At 39.3% G+C, this 16,247-nt stretch overlaps 1 protein-coding gene across 1 annotated transcript in view; it reads left to right on the top strand.

The window, feature by feature from the left end:
- LOC132823427 (F-box/LRR-repeat protein 3-like) overlaps positions 1 to 16,247 on the top strand; it is a 44,240-nt gene that overhangs the window by 12,138 nt on the left and 15,855 nt on the right. Inside the window, exon 3 of the mRNA XM_060837255.1 lies at positions 14,989 to 15,358. Coding sequence (XP_060693238.1) covers positions 14,990 to 15,358 — 369 coding nt within the window. The 5' untranslated portion in view covers position 14,989. The remainder of the gene's footprint in view (positions 1 to 14,988; positions 15,359 to 16,247) is intronic.

Raw genomic sequence — 16,247 nt, 5'->3', positions numbered from 1 at the left:
ACTTCTGATAAAGGTTTATATTGTCACCGTTAGATTAGCATTTTAAATTCCAGGTTTGATTGAATTCAGAATTTCATCTTCTCGTATGGGGTGGCACTGTGGCTCAGTGGTTAGCACTGCTGCCTCACAACACCAAGGTCCCAGGTTTGATTCTAGCTTCGGGAAACTGTCTGTGTGGAGTTTGCACATTCTCCCCGTGTCTGCTTGGGTTTCCTCTGGGTGCTCTGGTTTCCTCCCACAGTCCAAAGATGCGCAGGTCAGGTGATTTGGCCATACTAAATTGCCCATAGCGTTAGGTGCGTCAGTCCGAGGGAAATGGGTCTGGGTGGGTTGCTCTTCTGAGGGTCGGTGTGAACTTGTTGGGCTAAAGGGCCTGTTTCCAAACTGTAGGGAATCTAATCTATGCTAGGATACAAATACATTAATTCCCCACAGTAATTGCTTGAGATTCATGATGATTGGTCCAGTGACAATACCGATTATGCCAACAATAATCATTTGCAAGGGCAAGTCAAAACTAGGTTTGTGCTCAGATGTATTCGATACATTTTGTTGTAGTAATCAACTTTATGGGCAGTTCTTGCATTTAGACACAACTTTAGAAGTTATTAATATTAAATCATTAAATCTAGTTTATAATGTATACATTTATCAACTATTTGTATACTTAGAAAAAGTAATTTCTAGTGCAAACCACTTGTTGGCTGAAGGATTGGAAAATGGACAAATTGCTCACATGCTGAATACTTTTGCTCACAGCTGGATTGGTTGTCATCTTAACGTTTTTAAAAAATAAATAACTATTTGAGTTCATCTGATCTAGTTTAATAAACATTTTTAATTTAAAAAGGTAATGGCTCTGTATCTGAAATTGCATAATTTGCAGGTTATCAGTTTATGCTTTAAGTAATTTTGTTGGTAGTCAAAACATTAAGTTGTGACAGTGGAATCCTAAATGTTTTGAAACTAAAATGTAAAATTAATAATTGTCTTAGAATAATGCTTGTTACTAGTCACCCAGACGGAATACAGCTACATTTTCTGTAACTTGATCCTTTTACCAGTCTGTGATGGAATTAATGTATGCAGTGATGTGGTATTATTTTGAAATAATGTGATGCAGTCTTGTAAACATTTCTATTGGTCTAAAAAGGAAAATTTGTCATGTAATGGCATACATTAAAACTAAGTTCGAATTGCATGTGTACAGACATTTAAAAAAAACGTAACCAGACTGTGAAAACAGCAAATTCTGTAGGAATTGTGATGTTGCTACATAATTTTCACAGTTTTGGATTTGATGCAAAATGTAAATTGGAAAGATTAAGATAGGTAAACAATTTTTGATTGGGTTGCCTTTTCTTTTGGGGAGTAAAAGTAAGTTTATTTTGCAATTCATTAAAATGGAAGATTTAAAAAAAGCAGACCAAAGTTTGGATTGGAAGTGGCAAGAAAATGAAAATAGCTTGTGTTTTCAATTTAAACCAGTAAAATTGCAGTGGTAAAGCAAGTTCAGATCTTTCTAGTTTATTCATGCCTGCTTTAGCATCAAAACATGAAGTAAAACCTTCAAAAATCAAACCAAGCAAACTGTTTCCCTGATCAAAGTGAGAGATTTTAACTTTCTAATCTTTTTTTGTTTCTTGAGATTTCTTCGAAATTTAGTTTCTGCTATGTACTTAGTAATGTATATCTATTTAACATAATTGACGTGCATACAGTGATCTACATACCAATTTTTTGGCAATATAATAACTCTGTAAATAGTATAATTGCCATTGTAGTCGTAATTATAAATTTGTATTAGTATCCAGGGTCTAATTTGAAATTTAGTTATACACCTTTATAAATGGTATACGTTTTAGGGAATAGTGTTAGAAGTTCCATGCTATTTGTGCAAGTAATGGGGGGAGAATAAAATGCAATCCAATTTACAAGATTTAGAGTGAAGGTAAAATTGTTTAAATTGAAAATAAATTTGGAATCATGTAACATTTTATGGTGGTAGAGTTGAACATCTAGTGTGGTTTGTTGACTTTTTATTGCGATCTTAACATTTAGGAACATTTATGAGCTGAAGTTTATTGATCCTTTGACAGGCTAGGAAGAAGGAAAGCTGGCAAATAGTTCAGGAAATGAAAATAGTGCAACTGACTTGATTGGCACCATATCTACTCCCTGCACCACCCACACGCCAGAACAGCACTATGCACCATATATAAGATACACTGAAGAAATTCATCAAAGATCCTTAGCACCTTCTAAACCCACAGCAACTACTGTCTAGAAGGTGAAGGGCAAGGAATACAGGGAACCTGCAAATTTCTCTCCAAGCCACTTAACATCCTGATTTGGAAATATATTGCCGTTCCTTTAGTTTTGCTGGGTAAAAATCCTGGAATTCACTTCCTACTGGCATTGTGGATCTACTTACAAGATAGACTGCAGCAATTCAAGAAGGAAGTTGTCAAGGACAATTACGAATGGGCAATAAGTTCTGGCTTTGCCAGCAATGTCCATGTCCCTTGAGTGAATAAGAAAGCAAGGGAGAGCTTATAATTTGTGTTTCAAGCATTTTTCAGTTTTACATAGTGGATAATAAGGTTTAGGTGAAGAAGTAGGCCATTTGGTCCTTCAAACTGCTCCAACAATCAGTAGATTGCTTGTGATCTCAACTGCACTTACTCAGTTGTCCCTTGTTGACTCCCTTGTTGACCTTCTTTAACTCTGCCTTGAATAAATTCTGTGATCCTGCCTCCACTACCTTTTGGAGAAGGGGATTTTAATACTGATGACCCTCAAAGAAAACATTTCTCCATCTTGTAAATGGAGATATCTTGGTGTTATACTGTCTTGCCACTTCAGTTTTTCCCAGAAGTGGAAACATTCTTCTTGTATTCACCCTCCTATGGCCCTCAGATCATTATATTTTTCAATGAAATCATCTTTTATTCTGAACAGCATACGATAAGCTTCTTGTCCCAGGAATGATTTAAGTGAACTTTCTGAAATGTCTCTGAAATTGTATAATTTTAAAATAAAGGAGATTAAATGTGTACACAGTATTCTGAATGTAGTGTGACTGAGGCCCTGTACAGTTACAGTAAAATTTTATTTTTGCATATAATACAGTAAGCTCCAGCATTCCATTTGCATACTTAATCTTTTGCTGAGCCTAATTATTAACATTTAATGAATCTAGTATTATCCAGATCCCTGTCTATCATGTGCTGTGTCTATCTGAATAGTATACTGTTTTTTTAAATTTTTCCTGTTTAAAGTAGACAAGTTCACAAATTCCATGCTGTTTTCCAATTGTCAAACCTTTTAATGTTTCTATATTCCCTTGGAGGTTGGCTATCCTCTTTTGACAACTTGCTTTCTACCTGTCTTGGTGTCATTGGCAAAGCTACCATACAGTCATTCCCCTCAACTCTGACAGGGCTTGTACATAACTGTAGCCTCAGCATGGATGTTATTTTTATGGCAGGGTTCTTGTAGAGTTCCTTAAGAATCTGACTTGCATCAAAAGGAGATGAGTGACTCACAACTGTTGCGATTTTGAGATTCATGTAGATTAACAGAAATGAAATGACTTAACTGAAAACATTTCCTTTTAAAAATTAGTTATTTTCTCTGTATAAAGGTGGTAAATATGTTTGATTAACTTAGGATAAGGCAGTAATCAAAGTGGTTAGTACCAGTGATGTCCTGTACCTTCACGGTTAATTTTCATGTAGGTAACCTGAAGATGGAATTAAGTTTATTGTTCTGAAAACATTGTCATGTGTTTGATTTTGAAACGCAATGGATTTTTTTTTAGATCTAATTTTGATTCCAGTAGACTTAAATGATTATATAGTTAGCTCAGTATGACTGAAAGCTGAAAGTTTAATTGAAGCAATTGCTACATGTTTATCATGCAATCAGTGATTACCAGGAAACAATGTGGGTTCGTGCATGTACGTTTTTTTAGAGCTGAATGTGCAATTGTTTTTAAATTTTGATATTATTAGCACAAAGTCCTGTTTTGAATAACAGTCATATTCTATTCTTTAGAACAATACATCCTTGGTAAATATCTATGCAATGGTCACAGTCTGTTTCAGTCCTATAACAGTTCCTCTCTAATCACAACTGACCTGCAGATATTCTACATCTTTTTCAATCTTCACTTATATCTCTTTAAGTGGTGTCTGCATCTCCTTCCAGAGTGTTCTTCTGGTTTGAAGAGAGTGCATTTGTGTGGGGCTTGCTAAATCTGTGTTGTTAGAATGCTTAAGCATCTTGGAACTTGGCATATACATTCCATACTACTATGGTGCCTTTCAAGGAAAGACAATAGTCAGAGTCATACAGCATAGAAATAGGCCCATCAGCCCATTATGTCTAAGCCAATCAACAAACAGTAAACTTCACTAATCCCATTTATCTGTACTTGGTCCATAGCTAATTATACCACAGCATTTTAAGTGCTCATCTACTTACTACCTACTTAATTCCTTTGTATTAGATACAAAAAGACAAAGGATAGTTTATTTGAATGATCATTTGCCTTGTTGAGCTGGCACAAAACTATACACTTCCTTTTTCAGACTCTGCAGGGCTCCTTATTTAGTTGATGCTCAATTGGCATGCACCTCCTAAATCTCTGCAAGGCAGCATACATTTAAGTTGTTGACCCTTAATTCAGGCTAGGAGAAAGTGAGGACTGCAGATGCTGGAGATCAGAGCTGAAAATGTGTTGCTGGAAAAGCGCAGCAGGTCAGGCAGCATCCAAGGAGCAGGAGAGTCAAGGTTTCAGGCATGAGCCCTTCTTCAGCCTTAATTCAGGCTCTCTTGTACTGGTTATGGTAAGTTTTTTTTTTCTTTTTCGAAAACAACAAACATATCTCAAATCTGCTACTTAAGAATCCTACATTGAGTATCTAAACCTCCTAATTCCCAAAGCCTGATCATCTGTCTTCAAGGCACATGTTAGAAGTGTGATGGCATACTCCTCACTTGCCTGAATGTGGTGCAGCTCCAACAGTAACCAAAAAGCTTGACACTCTCCAGGACAAAGCAACTCACTTGGTTGACACCACATTTATAAACATTCCAAACCCATGAAATCTACCGTCTGGAAAGATAAGGGAAGCAGATACTTGGGAACATCACGTCCACATTTGCCTTCAAGCACCTCACCATCCTGACTCGGAGAAATATAATCGCAGTTCCTTCATTGTCACTGATTCAGAATGCTGGAACTCTCGCTAATAGCGTGATGCATCTACCTGCACCAGATGGACTGCAGTTGAAGAAGACAACCCACCACCTGACCTTCTCAAGGGCTACTGGGGATGTGCAATAAATGCTGTTGATGTCCAAATCCCAATAGTGAATTAAAAATAGAAAGTTAACACTGGGAAATAGTGTTCACTTGTTTATGTTCTTGTGGAGTAGTTGTAGTGTCTCTACTTCTGAGCCAGCCAGTCTGAGTTTAATTTCCACCAAATCAAAGATGTGTCATAACATGTCTAAACAGTGATTAAAAATACTTAGAGGGAAAGTTCTCAAGTGGCTCTATTTACTCATCTGTTAATTCAGGGATTGGATTAGTAATTTGGAGATAACTGGAAACTTATGAATTTGAGTTTACACAAGTAAATAAAAATCTGTAATTGGTAAAAATGATCATTTAAACTGCTTGATTGTCAATAAAAAACTGACCTCAACCTACCTACTCATGTAACCTCATCAACCTTTGTGCTTCTCCATTTGTAGCCTTGGTGTATCCACAAAGTTCATCACTTCACGCTGTTGGCTATCTGTTCAGCTACTTTGGCCATAAGCTCTGGAATTCCTTCCTTCAACATCTCCAATTTTATCAACTGTCCTAATCTTTCCTTGTGTATATGAATGTCAGTTTTTTTTTCTTATTTAGATACCAGTGAAGTGCCTTAAGGTATTAAAAGATTTTAAACTGTCACTGTAGATGAATAATCCCTTCTATGAGCAAACAGAAATCTTGAATTTTGTTTACTAACAAACCAATATGGCATTTCTGATGTGGTAATGAAGAATGAGAGGATTAGACAAGTTGCTCCGCGTTATGTTGTGGTCTTTGTGTTTATCACCTACCAAGTGCGCACACAGTCCGAAAGTCTTCAAGAACATTATAGGCCAGTGAGCCTTACTTCTATTGTAGGAAAAGTTTTGGAAACAATTTTATAAGAAAAGATTTATCATCTAGCAACTAACGATTTGATTTCAGATAGTCAACATGGTTTCGTCAAGGGCAGGTTGCGTCTCTCAAACCTCATAGTTTTTTTGAGAAGGTGACCAAGCATGTAGATGAGGGTAGGGCAGTTGACGTGGTATAGGTGGACTTCAGTAAAACCTTTGATAAAGCTCCACACGGTAGGCTGTTAGAGAAAATGCAGAGGCATGGAATTGAGGGTGATTTAGCAGTTTGGATTAAAAACTGGCTTTCTGAAAAAAGACAGCGAGTGGTGGTTGATGGAAAATATTCAGCCTGGAGTCTGGTTAGTGGTGTGCCACAAGAATGTTTTGGGACCATTGCTGTTTGTCATTTTTATAAATGACTTTGATGCAGACATAGGTGGATGGATTAGTAAGTTTGCAGATGACACTAAAGTCGGTGGAGTCTTGGACAGTTTGGAAGAATGTTAAGGTTGCAGGGGGACTTCGATAAACTGCAGAATTGGGATGAGAGGTGGCAAATGGAATTCAATGCAGCTGAATGTGAGGTGATGCACTTTGGGAAGAATAACAGGAAGGCAGAGTACTGGGTCAATGGAAAGATTTATGTACTGTGGATGTGCAGAGGGGTCTTGGAGTCCATGTCCGTAGATCCCTGAAAGTTGCCACCACGGTGGATAGTACTGTTAAGAAGGCATATGATGTGTTAGGTTTCATTCATAGAGGGATTGAGTTCCGAAGCTGCAATATCATGTTGCAACTATACAAAACACTGGTGCGGCCACACTTGGAATACTGTGTGTAGTTCTGGTCCCCATATTTCGGGAAGGATGTGGAAGCATTGGAAAAGGTGCAGAGGAGATTTACCAGGATGTTGCCTGGTCTGGGGGAAAGGTCTTATGAGGAAAGGCTGAGAGACTTGGGTCTGTTCTCATTGGCAAGAAGAAGGCTAAGAGGGGATTTGATAGAGACATACAAGATGATCAGAGGATTAGATAGGGTAGACAGTGAAAGTCTTTTTCCTAGGATGATGACATAATTTGGGGGGCATAATTACAAATTGAGGGGTGATAGATTAAAGACAGATGTCAGAGGCAGCTTCTTTACGCAGAGAGTGGTAAGGGCGTGGAATGCCCTACCTGCTAATGTAGTCAACTCAGCCACATTAGGGAGATTTAAACAATTCTTAGATAAGCACATGAATGATTTTGGGATAGTGTAGGGGGACGAGCTGAGAATAGTTCACAGGTTGGTGCAACATAGAGGGCCGAAGGGCCTGTTCTGCGCTGTATTGTTCTATGTTCTAACTGCAGCACTTGATTACTCCTCTGTCCCATATTAGTCCTCCACATGCAAATGAAAACAAATTGTATTTTCAAATTGAACACATTTTGATCCCAATGACATAACTGACTCGAGTGCACTGAGTGAAATAACTCCATGGAGGCCGGCATGCCATCACCAAGTCACCTCTTAATTTACATGGGAATAGTCCTCTACTCTCTTACTGCCTCATACAAATTCAGACACCAGAGCAGAGGTATCTCTGACACTCAACCTTTTTTATATGTGAGTCAGGGTTCCCTGATTGGGGCTGTCATGAGGTCCAGCTGGGTGACTTCATTACAGTCACTAAAGTGTTCCTGCTTTGAGTCTGCAGAAATAGGCCAGTTCTTTTCTTGGAAAGCCTTCTGGGGCATTTTGGCACTGAGTCAGATTCTTCCAATTCAGTGTATGACATGGATAGTATGTAACACATGAGAGCTCACCTTTAGCACCAGGAGCACCTTGGTAGAATTTCACTGTTCTCCCTGGTGCCAAAGACATTAAGGCGGCTAATTCTGTCATGTCCTGATTCAGAGGGTTCTACAACATTTGACTGAGACAATGATTCCATGAGTTCTGGAACATTCCTGATGGTTCTGAGTAGCAGATCACATTTTATTCCTGCACTATTTTGAGAATTTGCACTTTACGTATGTTCTACATGCTTATTCTGGACTGTCGCACCTACCCACATTGTATTGTCTCTGCTGCTGACATTGCATTGGCCATGCATCTTACCCCTTTGGGGCCATTTCCGTGATTCTGACATTACACTTCGTCCTCTGAATCAAAGTGTGCTATCCTGTAGTTACATGTAAGGTAGTCCGATAATCAAACAAGAACCATGACAGCTTGATATTTAGCACGGCTGTAGACTGTTTCCTCAATCCAGCTCTCATAGTTTGGCTGACTGTATCTGTCAGGCTATTGGCTTTTGGGTGATATGAAGCTGTCCAAATATGTCAAATGCTATTTAACTTCAAGACATAATCAAATTCTCTGCAGGTAAATGATGGTTATCTGTGGCCAATACTTCGGGGACTCAGTATGTTGCTAACGATGTGTTTGGTTTTTCTATGGTTGTCCCAGTGTTTGCTGAACAGACCCTATGCACATCCAACCACTTTGAATGGGTGTCACAATGGCTAAGAACATTGAACCCATGAAAGGACCTGCATGGTCAACTAACAACCATGTCCAAGGTTTGTCTGGCTGTTCACATAGATGTGGCAGTAATTCTTATTTTTGTTGACCCCCTAAGCACTGTTCCACCCACACAGCTATGTGTGGCCACCAGACATAACGTCTTGCCAACATCTTCATTTCTGAGAGCCATGGATGGCTCTGTAGTATTTGACGGTGACCTTTTGCTCAGGACAGTCAGTCATACACCTCACAACAATATGCTGTCCTCTATGTTAGCTGGTCTGTCTGGTCCAAAACAGGTTTCAATTCTTTGGTTTGTCCCACCAATGCTATTTGTTTCAGTTTGGACTGGGAGCATGTCCAGAAAATGTAATATTATAACAGACTGTACCACTGGGGATACTGCTAGTGGTGTACCTGGAAGGTGGTTCAATGCATCCACATTGACTGCTTGGCCTCCCAGACTGTGTTCTAAATGATAACTATAAGCACTTTGTACTAGTGGAGGCTTGGGGTTGTCATATTCCTTATTTGTGTTAGTCAATTCATGAAACGTTCTCATATCTGATACCTCAGAGAAAGTTAGGCTCCTAATGACGGAAAAAGCTGCAGCTCCACAGGCCCAAGAGACTTATTCCTTTTTCATCTGTCGCAATGTCATTTGCTCGGAAAAGGATAATACTCCCTTTCCACATATTGGGTCCAGTCCTTGAGAGCACAGTCAAATGAATCAAGTTTTCAACAAAGATGACTGTCACTAGTGAATTTCTTCAGGATCATGCTTTACTCTCGTCACCACTGGAATAACTCCACAGAGGCTGGTATCACATCACTAAACCATTCCTTCATTTATACAGGAACAGTCCTTTACTTCCTCAGTCAGTATCTCTGACACTCGCTCTTTTCATCTGTCGGCCCAGGACTTCTTGATTGGACTGGACTAACCGCTCTAATCCAGGAACTCCACTTCTATCAAGTCCAGCTGGCTGACCTTGTTACAATCACGACACTGACTTTATTTAATGATTATTTTTCTGCAGCAGATGATTATATACATATGAATAATCACGTTCCCTATTTTGTGTACTTGTGTTCACTGTATTGGCAAAAAAAGACCATGTTTAGGTCACTCTAATTTACTACAGTAGTCCCCTCATACCTGCAGGGGATATGTTCCAAGACTAACTGCGGAAGCCTGAAACCACAGATAGGAGCTAACCCTTTCATATAAATGGGAATTTACCTTGCTGGCCGCCCCTAGTCCCTGGTTCTGGAATGTTCCCTGTAATATTTTCAGGCCGTGGTTAACTGAAACCATGGAAAATTATTCTGCAGATATGAGGGGCCCTGTATATTGCTTAAAATTGCTTAAGTGTAGTTGCTTTTTCATTCCCAAAATTATAACTGGAAAGTTAGTTTTTGTCTTCTAGGATTGTTATCTATATATTGTGGGTGGCATGGTGGCACAATGGTTAGCACTGCTGCCTCACAGTGCCAGAGATCCGGGTTCAAATCCCGACTCGGGCGACTGACTGTGTTGAGTTTGCACATTCTCTGCGTGGGTTTCCTCCGTGTGCTCCGGTTTCCTCCCACAGTCCAAAGATGTGCAGATCAGGTGAGTTGGCCATGCTAAATTGCCCGTAGTGTTCGGTAAAGAGGTAAATGTAGGGTAATGAGTGGGTTGCTCTTCAGTGGGTCTGTGTGGACTTGTTGGGCTGAAGGGCCTGTTTCCACACTGTAAGTAATCTAATTACAGGATAATTAGAGTTAGGGGAATGACATTCCGAATTCCATAAGCAAATAGGCTAATTGAACAGTATTAGCTGTATACTTGTCATTTTTTTAAAGAATTATTCAAAAGACTTCAGTGATCATTTCTCATAGATTTGCTTCCAGCTAAATGCTTTTACTACTTCAAACTAAGTTGTAAACTATAACAAGCTGGATTTCATGGGCAGTAACAAAGCAGCATGTTCTACTAGCTACAAAAGATCTAGCAATTTCTCTTTGGTGTGAATCTCCCCCCTTCCTGATGTTGGTTAAAATCTGGTACCAAGCCAAGGAGATCTGCAGGTGTCCAATAATAATGGTCATCAAGCAGAGTAATTTTTAAAAGTTTGACTTATTTTTCTAGTCAACCTATTCAGAGCAGATGGGACTTTGAACCCAGGCCCCTCACTGCAGTGGTAGGGACTCTACTTCTGTGTCACAATAGGGCACAACCAAGCAGAGCAATTCATCAACTTCACCAACACATTCCACCCTGACCTTAAATTTACCTGGACCATCTCTGACACCTCCCTCCCCTTCCTGGACCTCTCCATCTCCATTAATGACGACCGACTTGACACTGACATTTTTTACAAACCCACCGACTCCCACAGCTACCTGGATTACACCTCTTCCCACCCTACCTCTTGCAAAAATGCCATCTCGTATTCCCAATTCCTCCGCCTCCGCCATATCTGCTCCCAGAAGGACCAGTTCCACCATAGAACACACCAGATGGCCTCCTTCTTTAGAGACTGCAATTTCCCTTCCCACGTGGTTAAAGATGCTCTCCAATGCATCTCGTGCACATCCCGCACCTCCGCCCTCAGACCCCACCCTCCAACCGTAACAAGGACAGAACGCCCCTGGCGCTCACCTTCCACCCTACAAACCTTCCCATAAACCAATTCCTCCGCCGACATTTCCGCCACCTCCAAAAAGACCCACCACCAGGGATATATTTCCCTCCCCACTCCTTTCCGCCTTCCGCAAAGACTGTTCCCTCTGTGACTACCTGGTCAGGTCCACGCCCCCTAACAAACCACCCTCCCATCCTGGCACTTTCCCCTGCCACCGCAGGAACTGTAAAACCTGTGCCCACACTTCCTCCTTCACCTCTATCCAAGGCCCTAAAGGAGCCTTCCACATCCATCAAAGTTTTACCTGCACATCCACTAATATCATTTATTGTATCCATTGCTCCCAATGCGGTCTCCTCTACATTGGGGAGACTGGGTGCCTCCTAGCAGAGCGCTTTAGGGAACATCTCCGGGACACCCGCACCAATCAACCACACTGCCCCGTGGCCCAACATTACAACTCCCCCTCCCACTTTGCCAAGGACATGGAAGTCCTGGGCCTCCTTCACAGCCGCTCTTTCACCACCAGGCGCCTGGAGGAAGAACGCCTCATCTTCCGCCTCGGAACACTTCAACCCCAGGGCATCAATGTGGACTTCAACAGTTTCCTCATTTCCCCTTCGCCCACCTCACTCTAGTTCCAAACTTCCAGCTCAGCACTGTCCCCATGACTTGTCCTACCTGCCTATCTTCTTTTCCACCTATCCACTCTACCCTCTCCTCCCTGACCTATCACCTTCATCCCCTCCACCACTCACCCATTGTACTCGATGCTACTTTCTCCCCACCCCGCCCTCCTCTAGCTGATCTCTCCACGCTTCAGGCTCACTGCCTTTATTCCTGATGAAGGGCTTTTGCCGAAACGTCGATTTCGCTGCACTTTGGATGCTGCCTGAACTGCTGTGCTCTTCCAGCACCACTAATCCAGAGTAATTAGCCAGTCACATGTTAATGAGCCCCATCCGGTGCACTAATGTCCTTTTTTAAGGAAGAAATTCAGTTGTCCTTACCTGGTCTGGCCTACATGTAACTCCACATACATAACAATGTGGTTGATTCTTAAGTGCTTCCGAATTAATCAAACAGTCACTCAGTTGAAGGGACAATTTGAGATGAGTGACGAATATTGCCCTTGTATTCAAGGACTAAGTAAAAAGATGAAGTATTCACATACAGTAAACCAAAAAAATTAAAAGCACTGATCAAATGTAATCCTAATTTAAATTTATTGATAGTAAAATAAAATAAGTTTGATTGGATTAAGCCAAACTAGAGTAGAATTTTTTTATTTTTAAAATATATATTTGTTTTAAGTTTTATAGTAGAGAAATTTGGCATTTCGCAAATATAAAATTATAATTTTAGGGGCAATGAGTGTGATTAGCAATAATAAACTTCTCAGGCCACTAAGAACCCAGTTACACCAACAAGGTGTGACTTCTTGATTTTTACAAAGTATAAAAGGACATATTTTAAACCCTAGGGAATCATAATAGGTTCTGAGAATGAGAGGACACCAGCTTTTACATTTGTGTTATTTTGTGTATGGCTGAGGTTCTGTCTTGCCTGCTACTCAGAGAAGCAATATGGAATGTGTGGCAGTTCCATTGAGGGAGGGTCCAATACAATGAAGTGGCCGTGAGTCACTTAGCTTTATCGAGTTTTCACTGAAATTGAGGTTCTTGGTAGAAGTTATGCATCCCCTCCCCCACCCATGTAAGTAAACGTAGGGTGGGTAGAGCAAGCAAGGGTGGCTTTCACCAGCCATTCTTGTGCCTGACTTTGGGTCCCTTGGTTGATGTCTGTGTAATAAACTGTCAACAAACATGTCTGCTGGCAGCCTTCTGAGGATGCAGGATACCCATGTGGCTTCCATTTGATCCCTGAAGTCTTCATTGAATTGCAGTGGGCTTGGGGATAATGGGTATCAATTCACTTGTTAATGCGCCTAATTGACATCTTACTGCTGCTGTATGGGAATCATGTGGCACTCCTTTTCACCCTTTGATTCACTTTGATACAGGTGGGGAAAAGAGTTTTCCCATCTCGAGGCAGCTTCTGCGATTATACTGCTGTTATATGTAAAGTTCAGCCTAATGTGTGGACTCTTGAAATGGCTGTTAGTTGCTCTGAAGTAATGATGAATGACAAAACGTACACCAATGATATCTTTAAAGTCTTTGTATAAGATGTGAAACTGTACTTCACATGTTTGAATGGGTTTCTAAAAGAAGAACAAGGAAAAATTTGTTGATAGCCAGGCTGAAATTTCAACCTGAAATTAGACACTAGAAACTGAAGTTTCAAAATTATTTATTTCTGGAATGTGAAAGGTGTGGTAGAAGTAGTATTTATTTCCAATCTCTATTTGCTTGAAGAAGTTAACAGTGGAGCTTCTCCTTGAACTGATGACCATATTTGTTCGTTCATTTTATCATTTCTAGAATCTTGTTGTTCCCATATTAGTAAATTGCCTGCAGCAACAGGATTTCATTTATTAAAATACTGGACTGGCTGTACAATTTTTTTTGGGACATAATAAGGTGTTGTCTCTGTGCAAATCATTTTTACTATGGAGAACATTGCTACACATCTGGAAACTTGCATATCTTGGATATACCTGGAGAAAGTAAAGACTGCAGAACCTGGAGATCAGAGTTGTTGACTCTGATTCCTGATGAAGGGCTTGTGCCCGAAACATCGATTCTCCTGCTCCATGGATGCTGCCTGACCTGTGCTTTTCCAGTACCACATTCTCGACATCTTGGATATACTGTTTGATAAAGTAATAACATAAATATCTCTAGAATAGATGTTAACCTGAGTTGGAGGAAAATCCCGTGTTTAATATATTCCAGGATTTATCATTTGACATTGTTGCCACTTATTTCGATGTTTGGTTTAAACATTTGAACCTTGGAACTGTGAAACCATTTATTAGTTACAAGAATAGAATAATTGGTGTGTTCAGGCAGCACAGTAATTGGTAATTGCATTATTTCCTGGCATTACTGTAGCTGAATAAATGTTATCTGCAGATGTAAAGATAAAGTTTTCATTATCAAAGTGTTTTTTTCTTGTACATGCATGTTTCTGCTTTTGATTTTCTATTCAATACACAGTTTTGGTTGTAGTGTGCTAAACTTGATCTTAGCCTCTTTAATTGCAATATTAATTCAAAATATCAATGTGAGCCAAGTAAGGTTCATGAAAATTTGTACTTTTTCAACTATTTCAAATGTTGTTTTTAATCTTCACATTGTTTGTTGATCCAATATTGTCTGTGAAAGAGCAAACTGTCATTCAAGATAATGCATTTGTTAATCACTGACTTAGTTGTTTATTGTGATTTTAGCTCCTTGTGGTATTGGCAATAATTAAATCCATTTATTAATTTTCCAAGTAAAATCAAATCTATTTTTATTTAATACCTGATAGGAAACAAGACACAAAATATTCTTTGCTACCTTTCGACCAATAGTTTTGCTGATGGGTGAACTTGATGTCACATCCCATCGTTATGAAACTACATAATTCCATAGACTGGTTTGATTTTGTTTAAATACACTGCTAGGTTCAAAGCTAATCATCTGTACCCAATATTTACTAATCAGAGTTGAATAGGAGCAACTTTCATTCATCAAGATAAATAATATTAGCTTTTGTTCACTCTATTTTTCAGAATGAAGCAAAATAGACTAAAAGAAAAAGTTGAGACACAGCTGCCTCCAGATGTCGATAAAGGGAAAAAAAGACGAAAGACCAGCTTGACTCCAGGCAGTGAGACTTTGAGTGCACGTCATGTAGATTGGGGAAATCTGCACTATGATGTGATTCTGCACATCTTTCAGTACCTACCATTGGTGGATCGGGCTTACGCGTCATCAGTCTGTAGAACATGGAATGAAGTCTTTCACATGCCTGAGCTGTGGAGACGATTTGAGTTTGAACTGAGCCAGCCAGCCACATCCTATCTGAAGTCAACTCACCCAGATCTGATCCAACAGATAATAAAAAAACATGCAGATCATTTGCAGTATGTCAGTTTTAAGGTAAAATAAAGTTACTGACTCTACAATACTTAAAAAAAAATTTAGCAAGAAATTTCAAAATTGGGCAACTTTGCAGGTTGCCACAGTAAGAGCTGCAAATTTCCTCCTAAAGTACGAATGAAGAAAAATATAGATACGTAGTTCTTTAAAGGAGGCATTGATTTAAAGAAAAAATCTATTGGGAAAAGAGAATAAAAGATTAAATAATTATTTGTGTGTTAATAAATTAATTAGCTGAGACAAAAGGATGTAAGAGTATAACAGGGTAAAAGCAAGAGTTCTTAATTTTGTTAAGAATTGGGACTGTGGTATGCAATAGAAACTGAAGTTATAAATGGAGTTATCTACAACAAATGTACAGATTTCCAGTCTTGCGCATCTGAACATTTACTGTGTTTACACAATTCAGGAATGAAAGTAATTTTCAATTGATCCTTTGCAGATGAGGAGAAGGTGCCATATTTCCACAACATTTCTATAGAGTCTGTTTTTAATAGTATGCCCTTGTGTAGATTCCCATCATAGATGGTAGCTCAAGAATTTACTTTTCTATACTTTTGTCCACTAACATCTCTTTAATTTTAAAGGCTGTAGATTTTACAGCTTGAGCTGCAATAACGGAACAAAGATTGAGTGTAAGGTGGCCATAGATTAGTAGATTGGAAAGACAAGTATCACATGAAATAAAATGGAGACAAATGAGAGGTGAAGCATTTGAATAAGATTTATTAGGAAAGATATTTATGAAACAGTAACATATTAATAACAGCAGAGGAACATTGAGACTTGGAGTTTAGTTATTTAAACCTCAAAATGGGTAATAATGATCATGTTTTCAATTAGAAATAATATATCTGGTTTCCTACATTTTTTAAAAAAAGGCATGCCA

Source organism: Hemiscyllium ocellatum, chromosome 16 (assembly GCF_020745735.1).
Source record: "Hemiscyllium ocellatum isolate sHemOce1 chromosome 16, sHemOce1.pat.X.cur, whole genome shotgun sequence".
Taxonomy (NCBI): Eukaryota; Metazoa; Chordata; class Chondrichthyes; order Orectolobiformes; family Hemiscylliidae; genus Hemiscyllium; species Hemiscyllium ocellatum.
The sequence above is the reverse complement of the archived record's forward strand: the minus strand, read 5'-3'. Positions and strand labels throughout refer to the sequence as shown.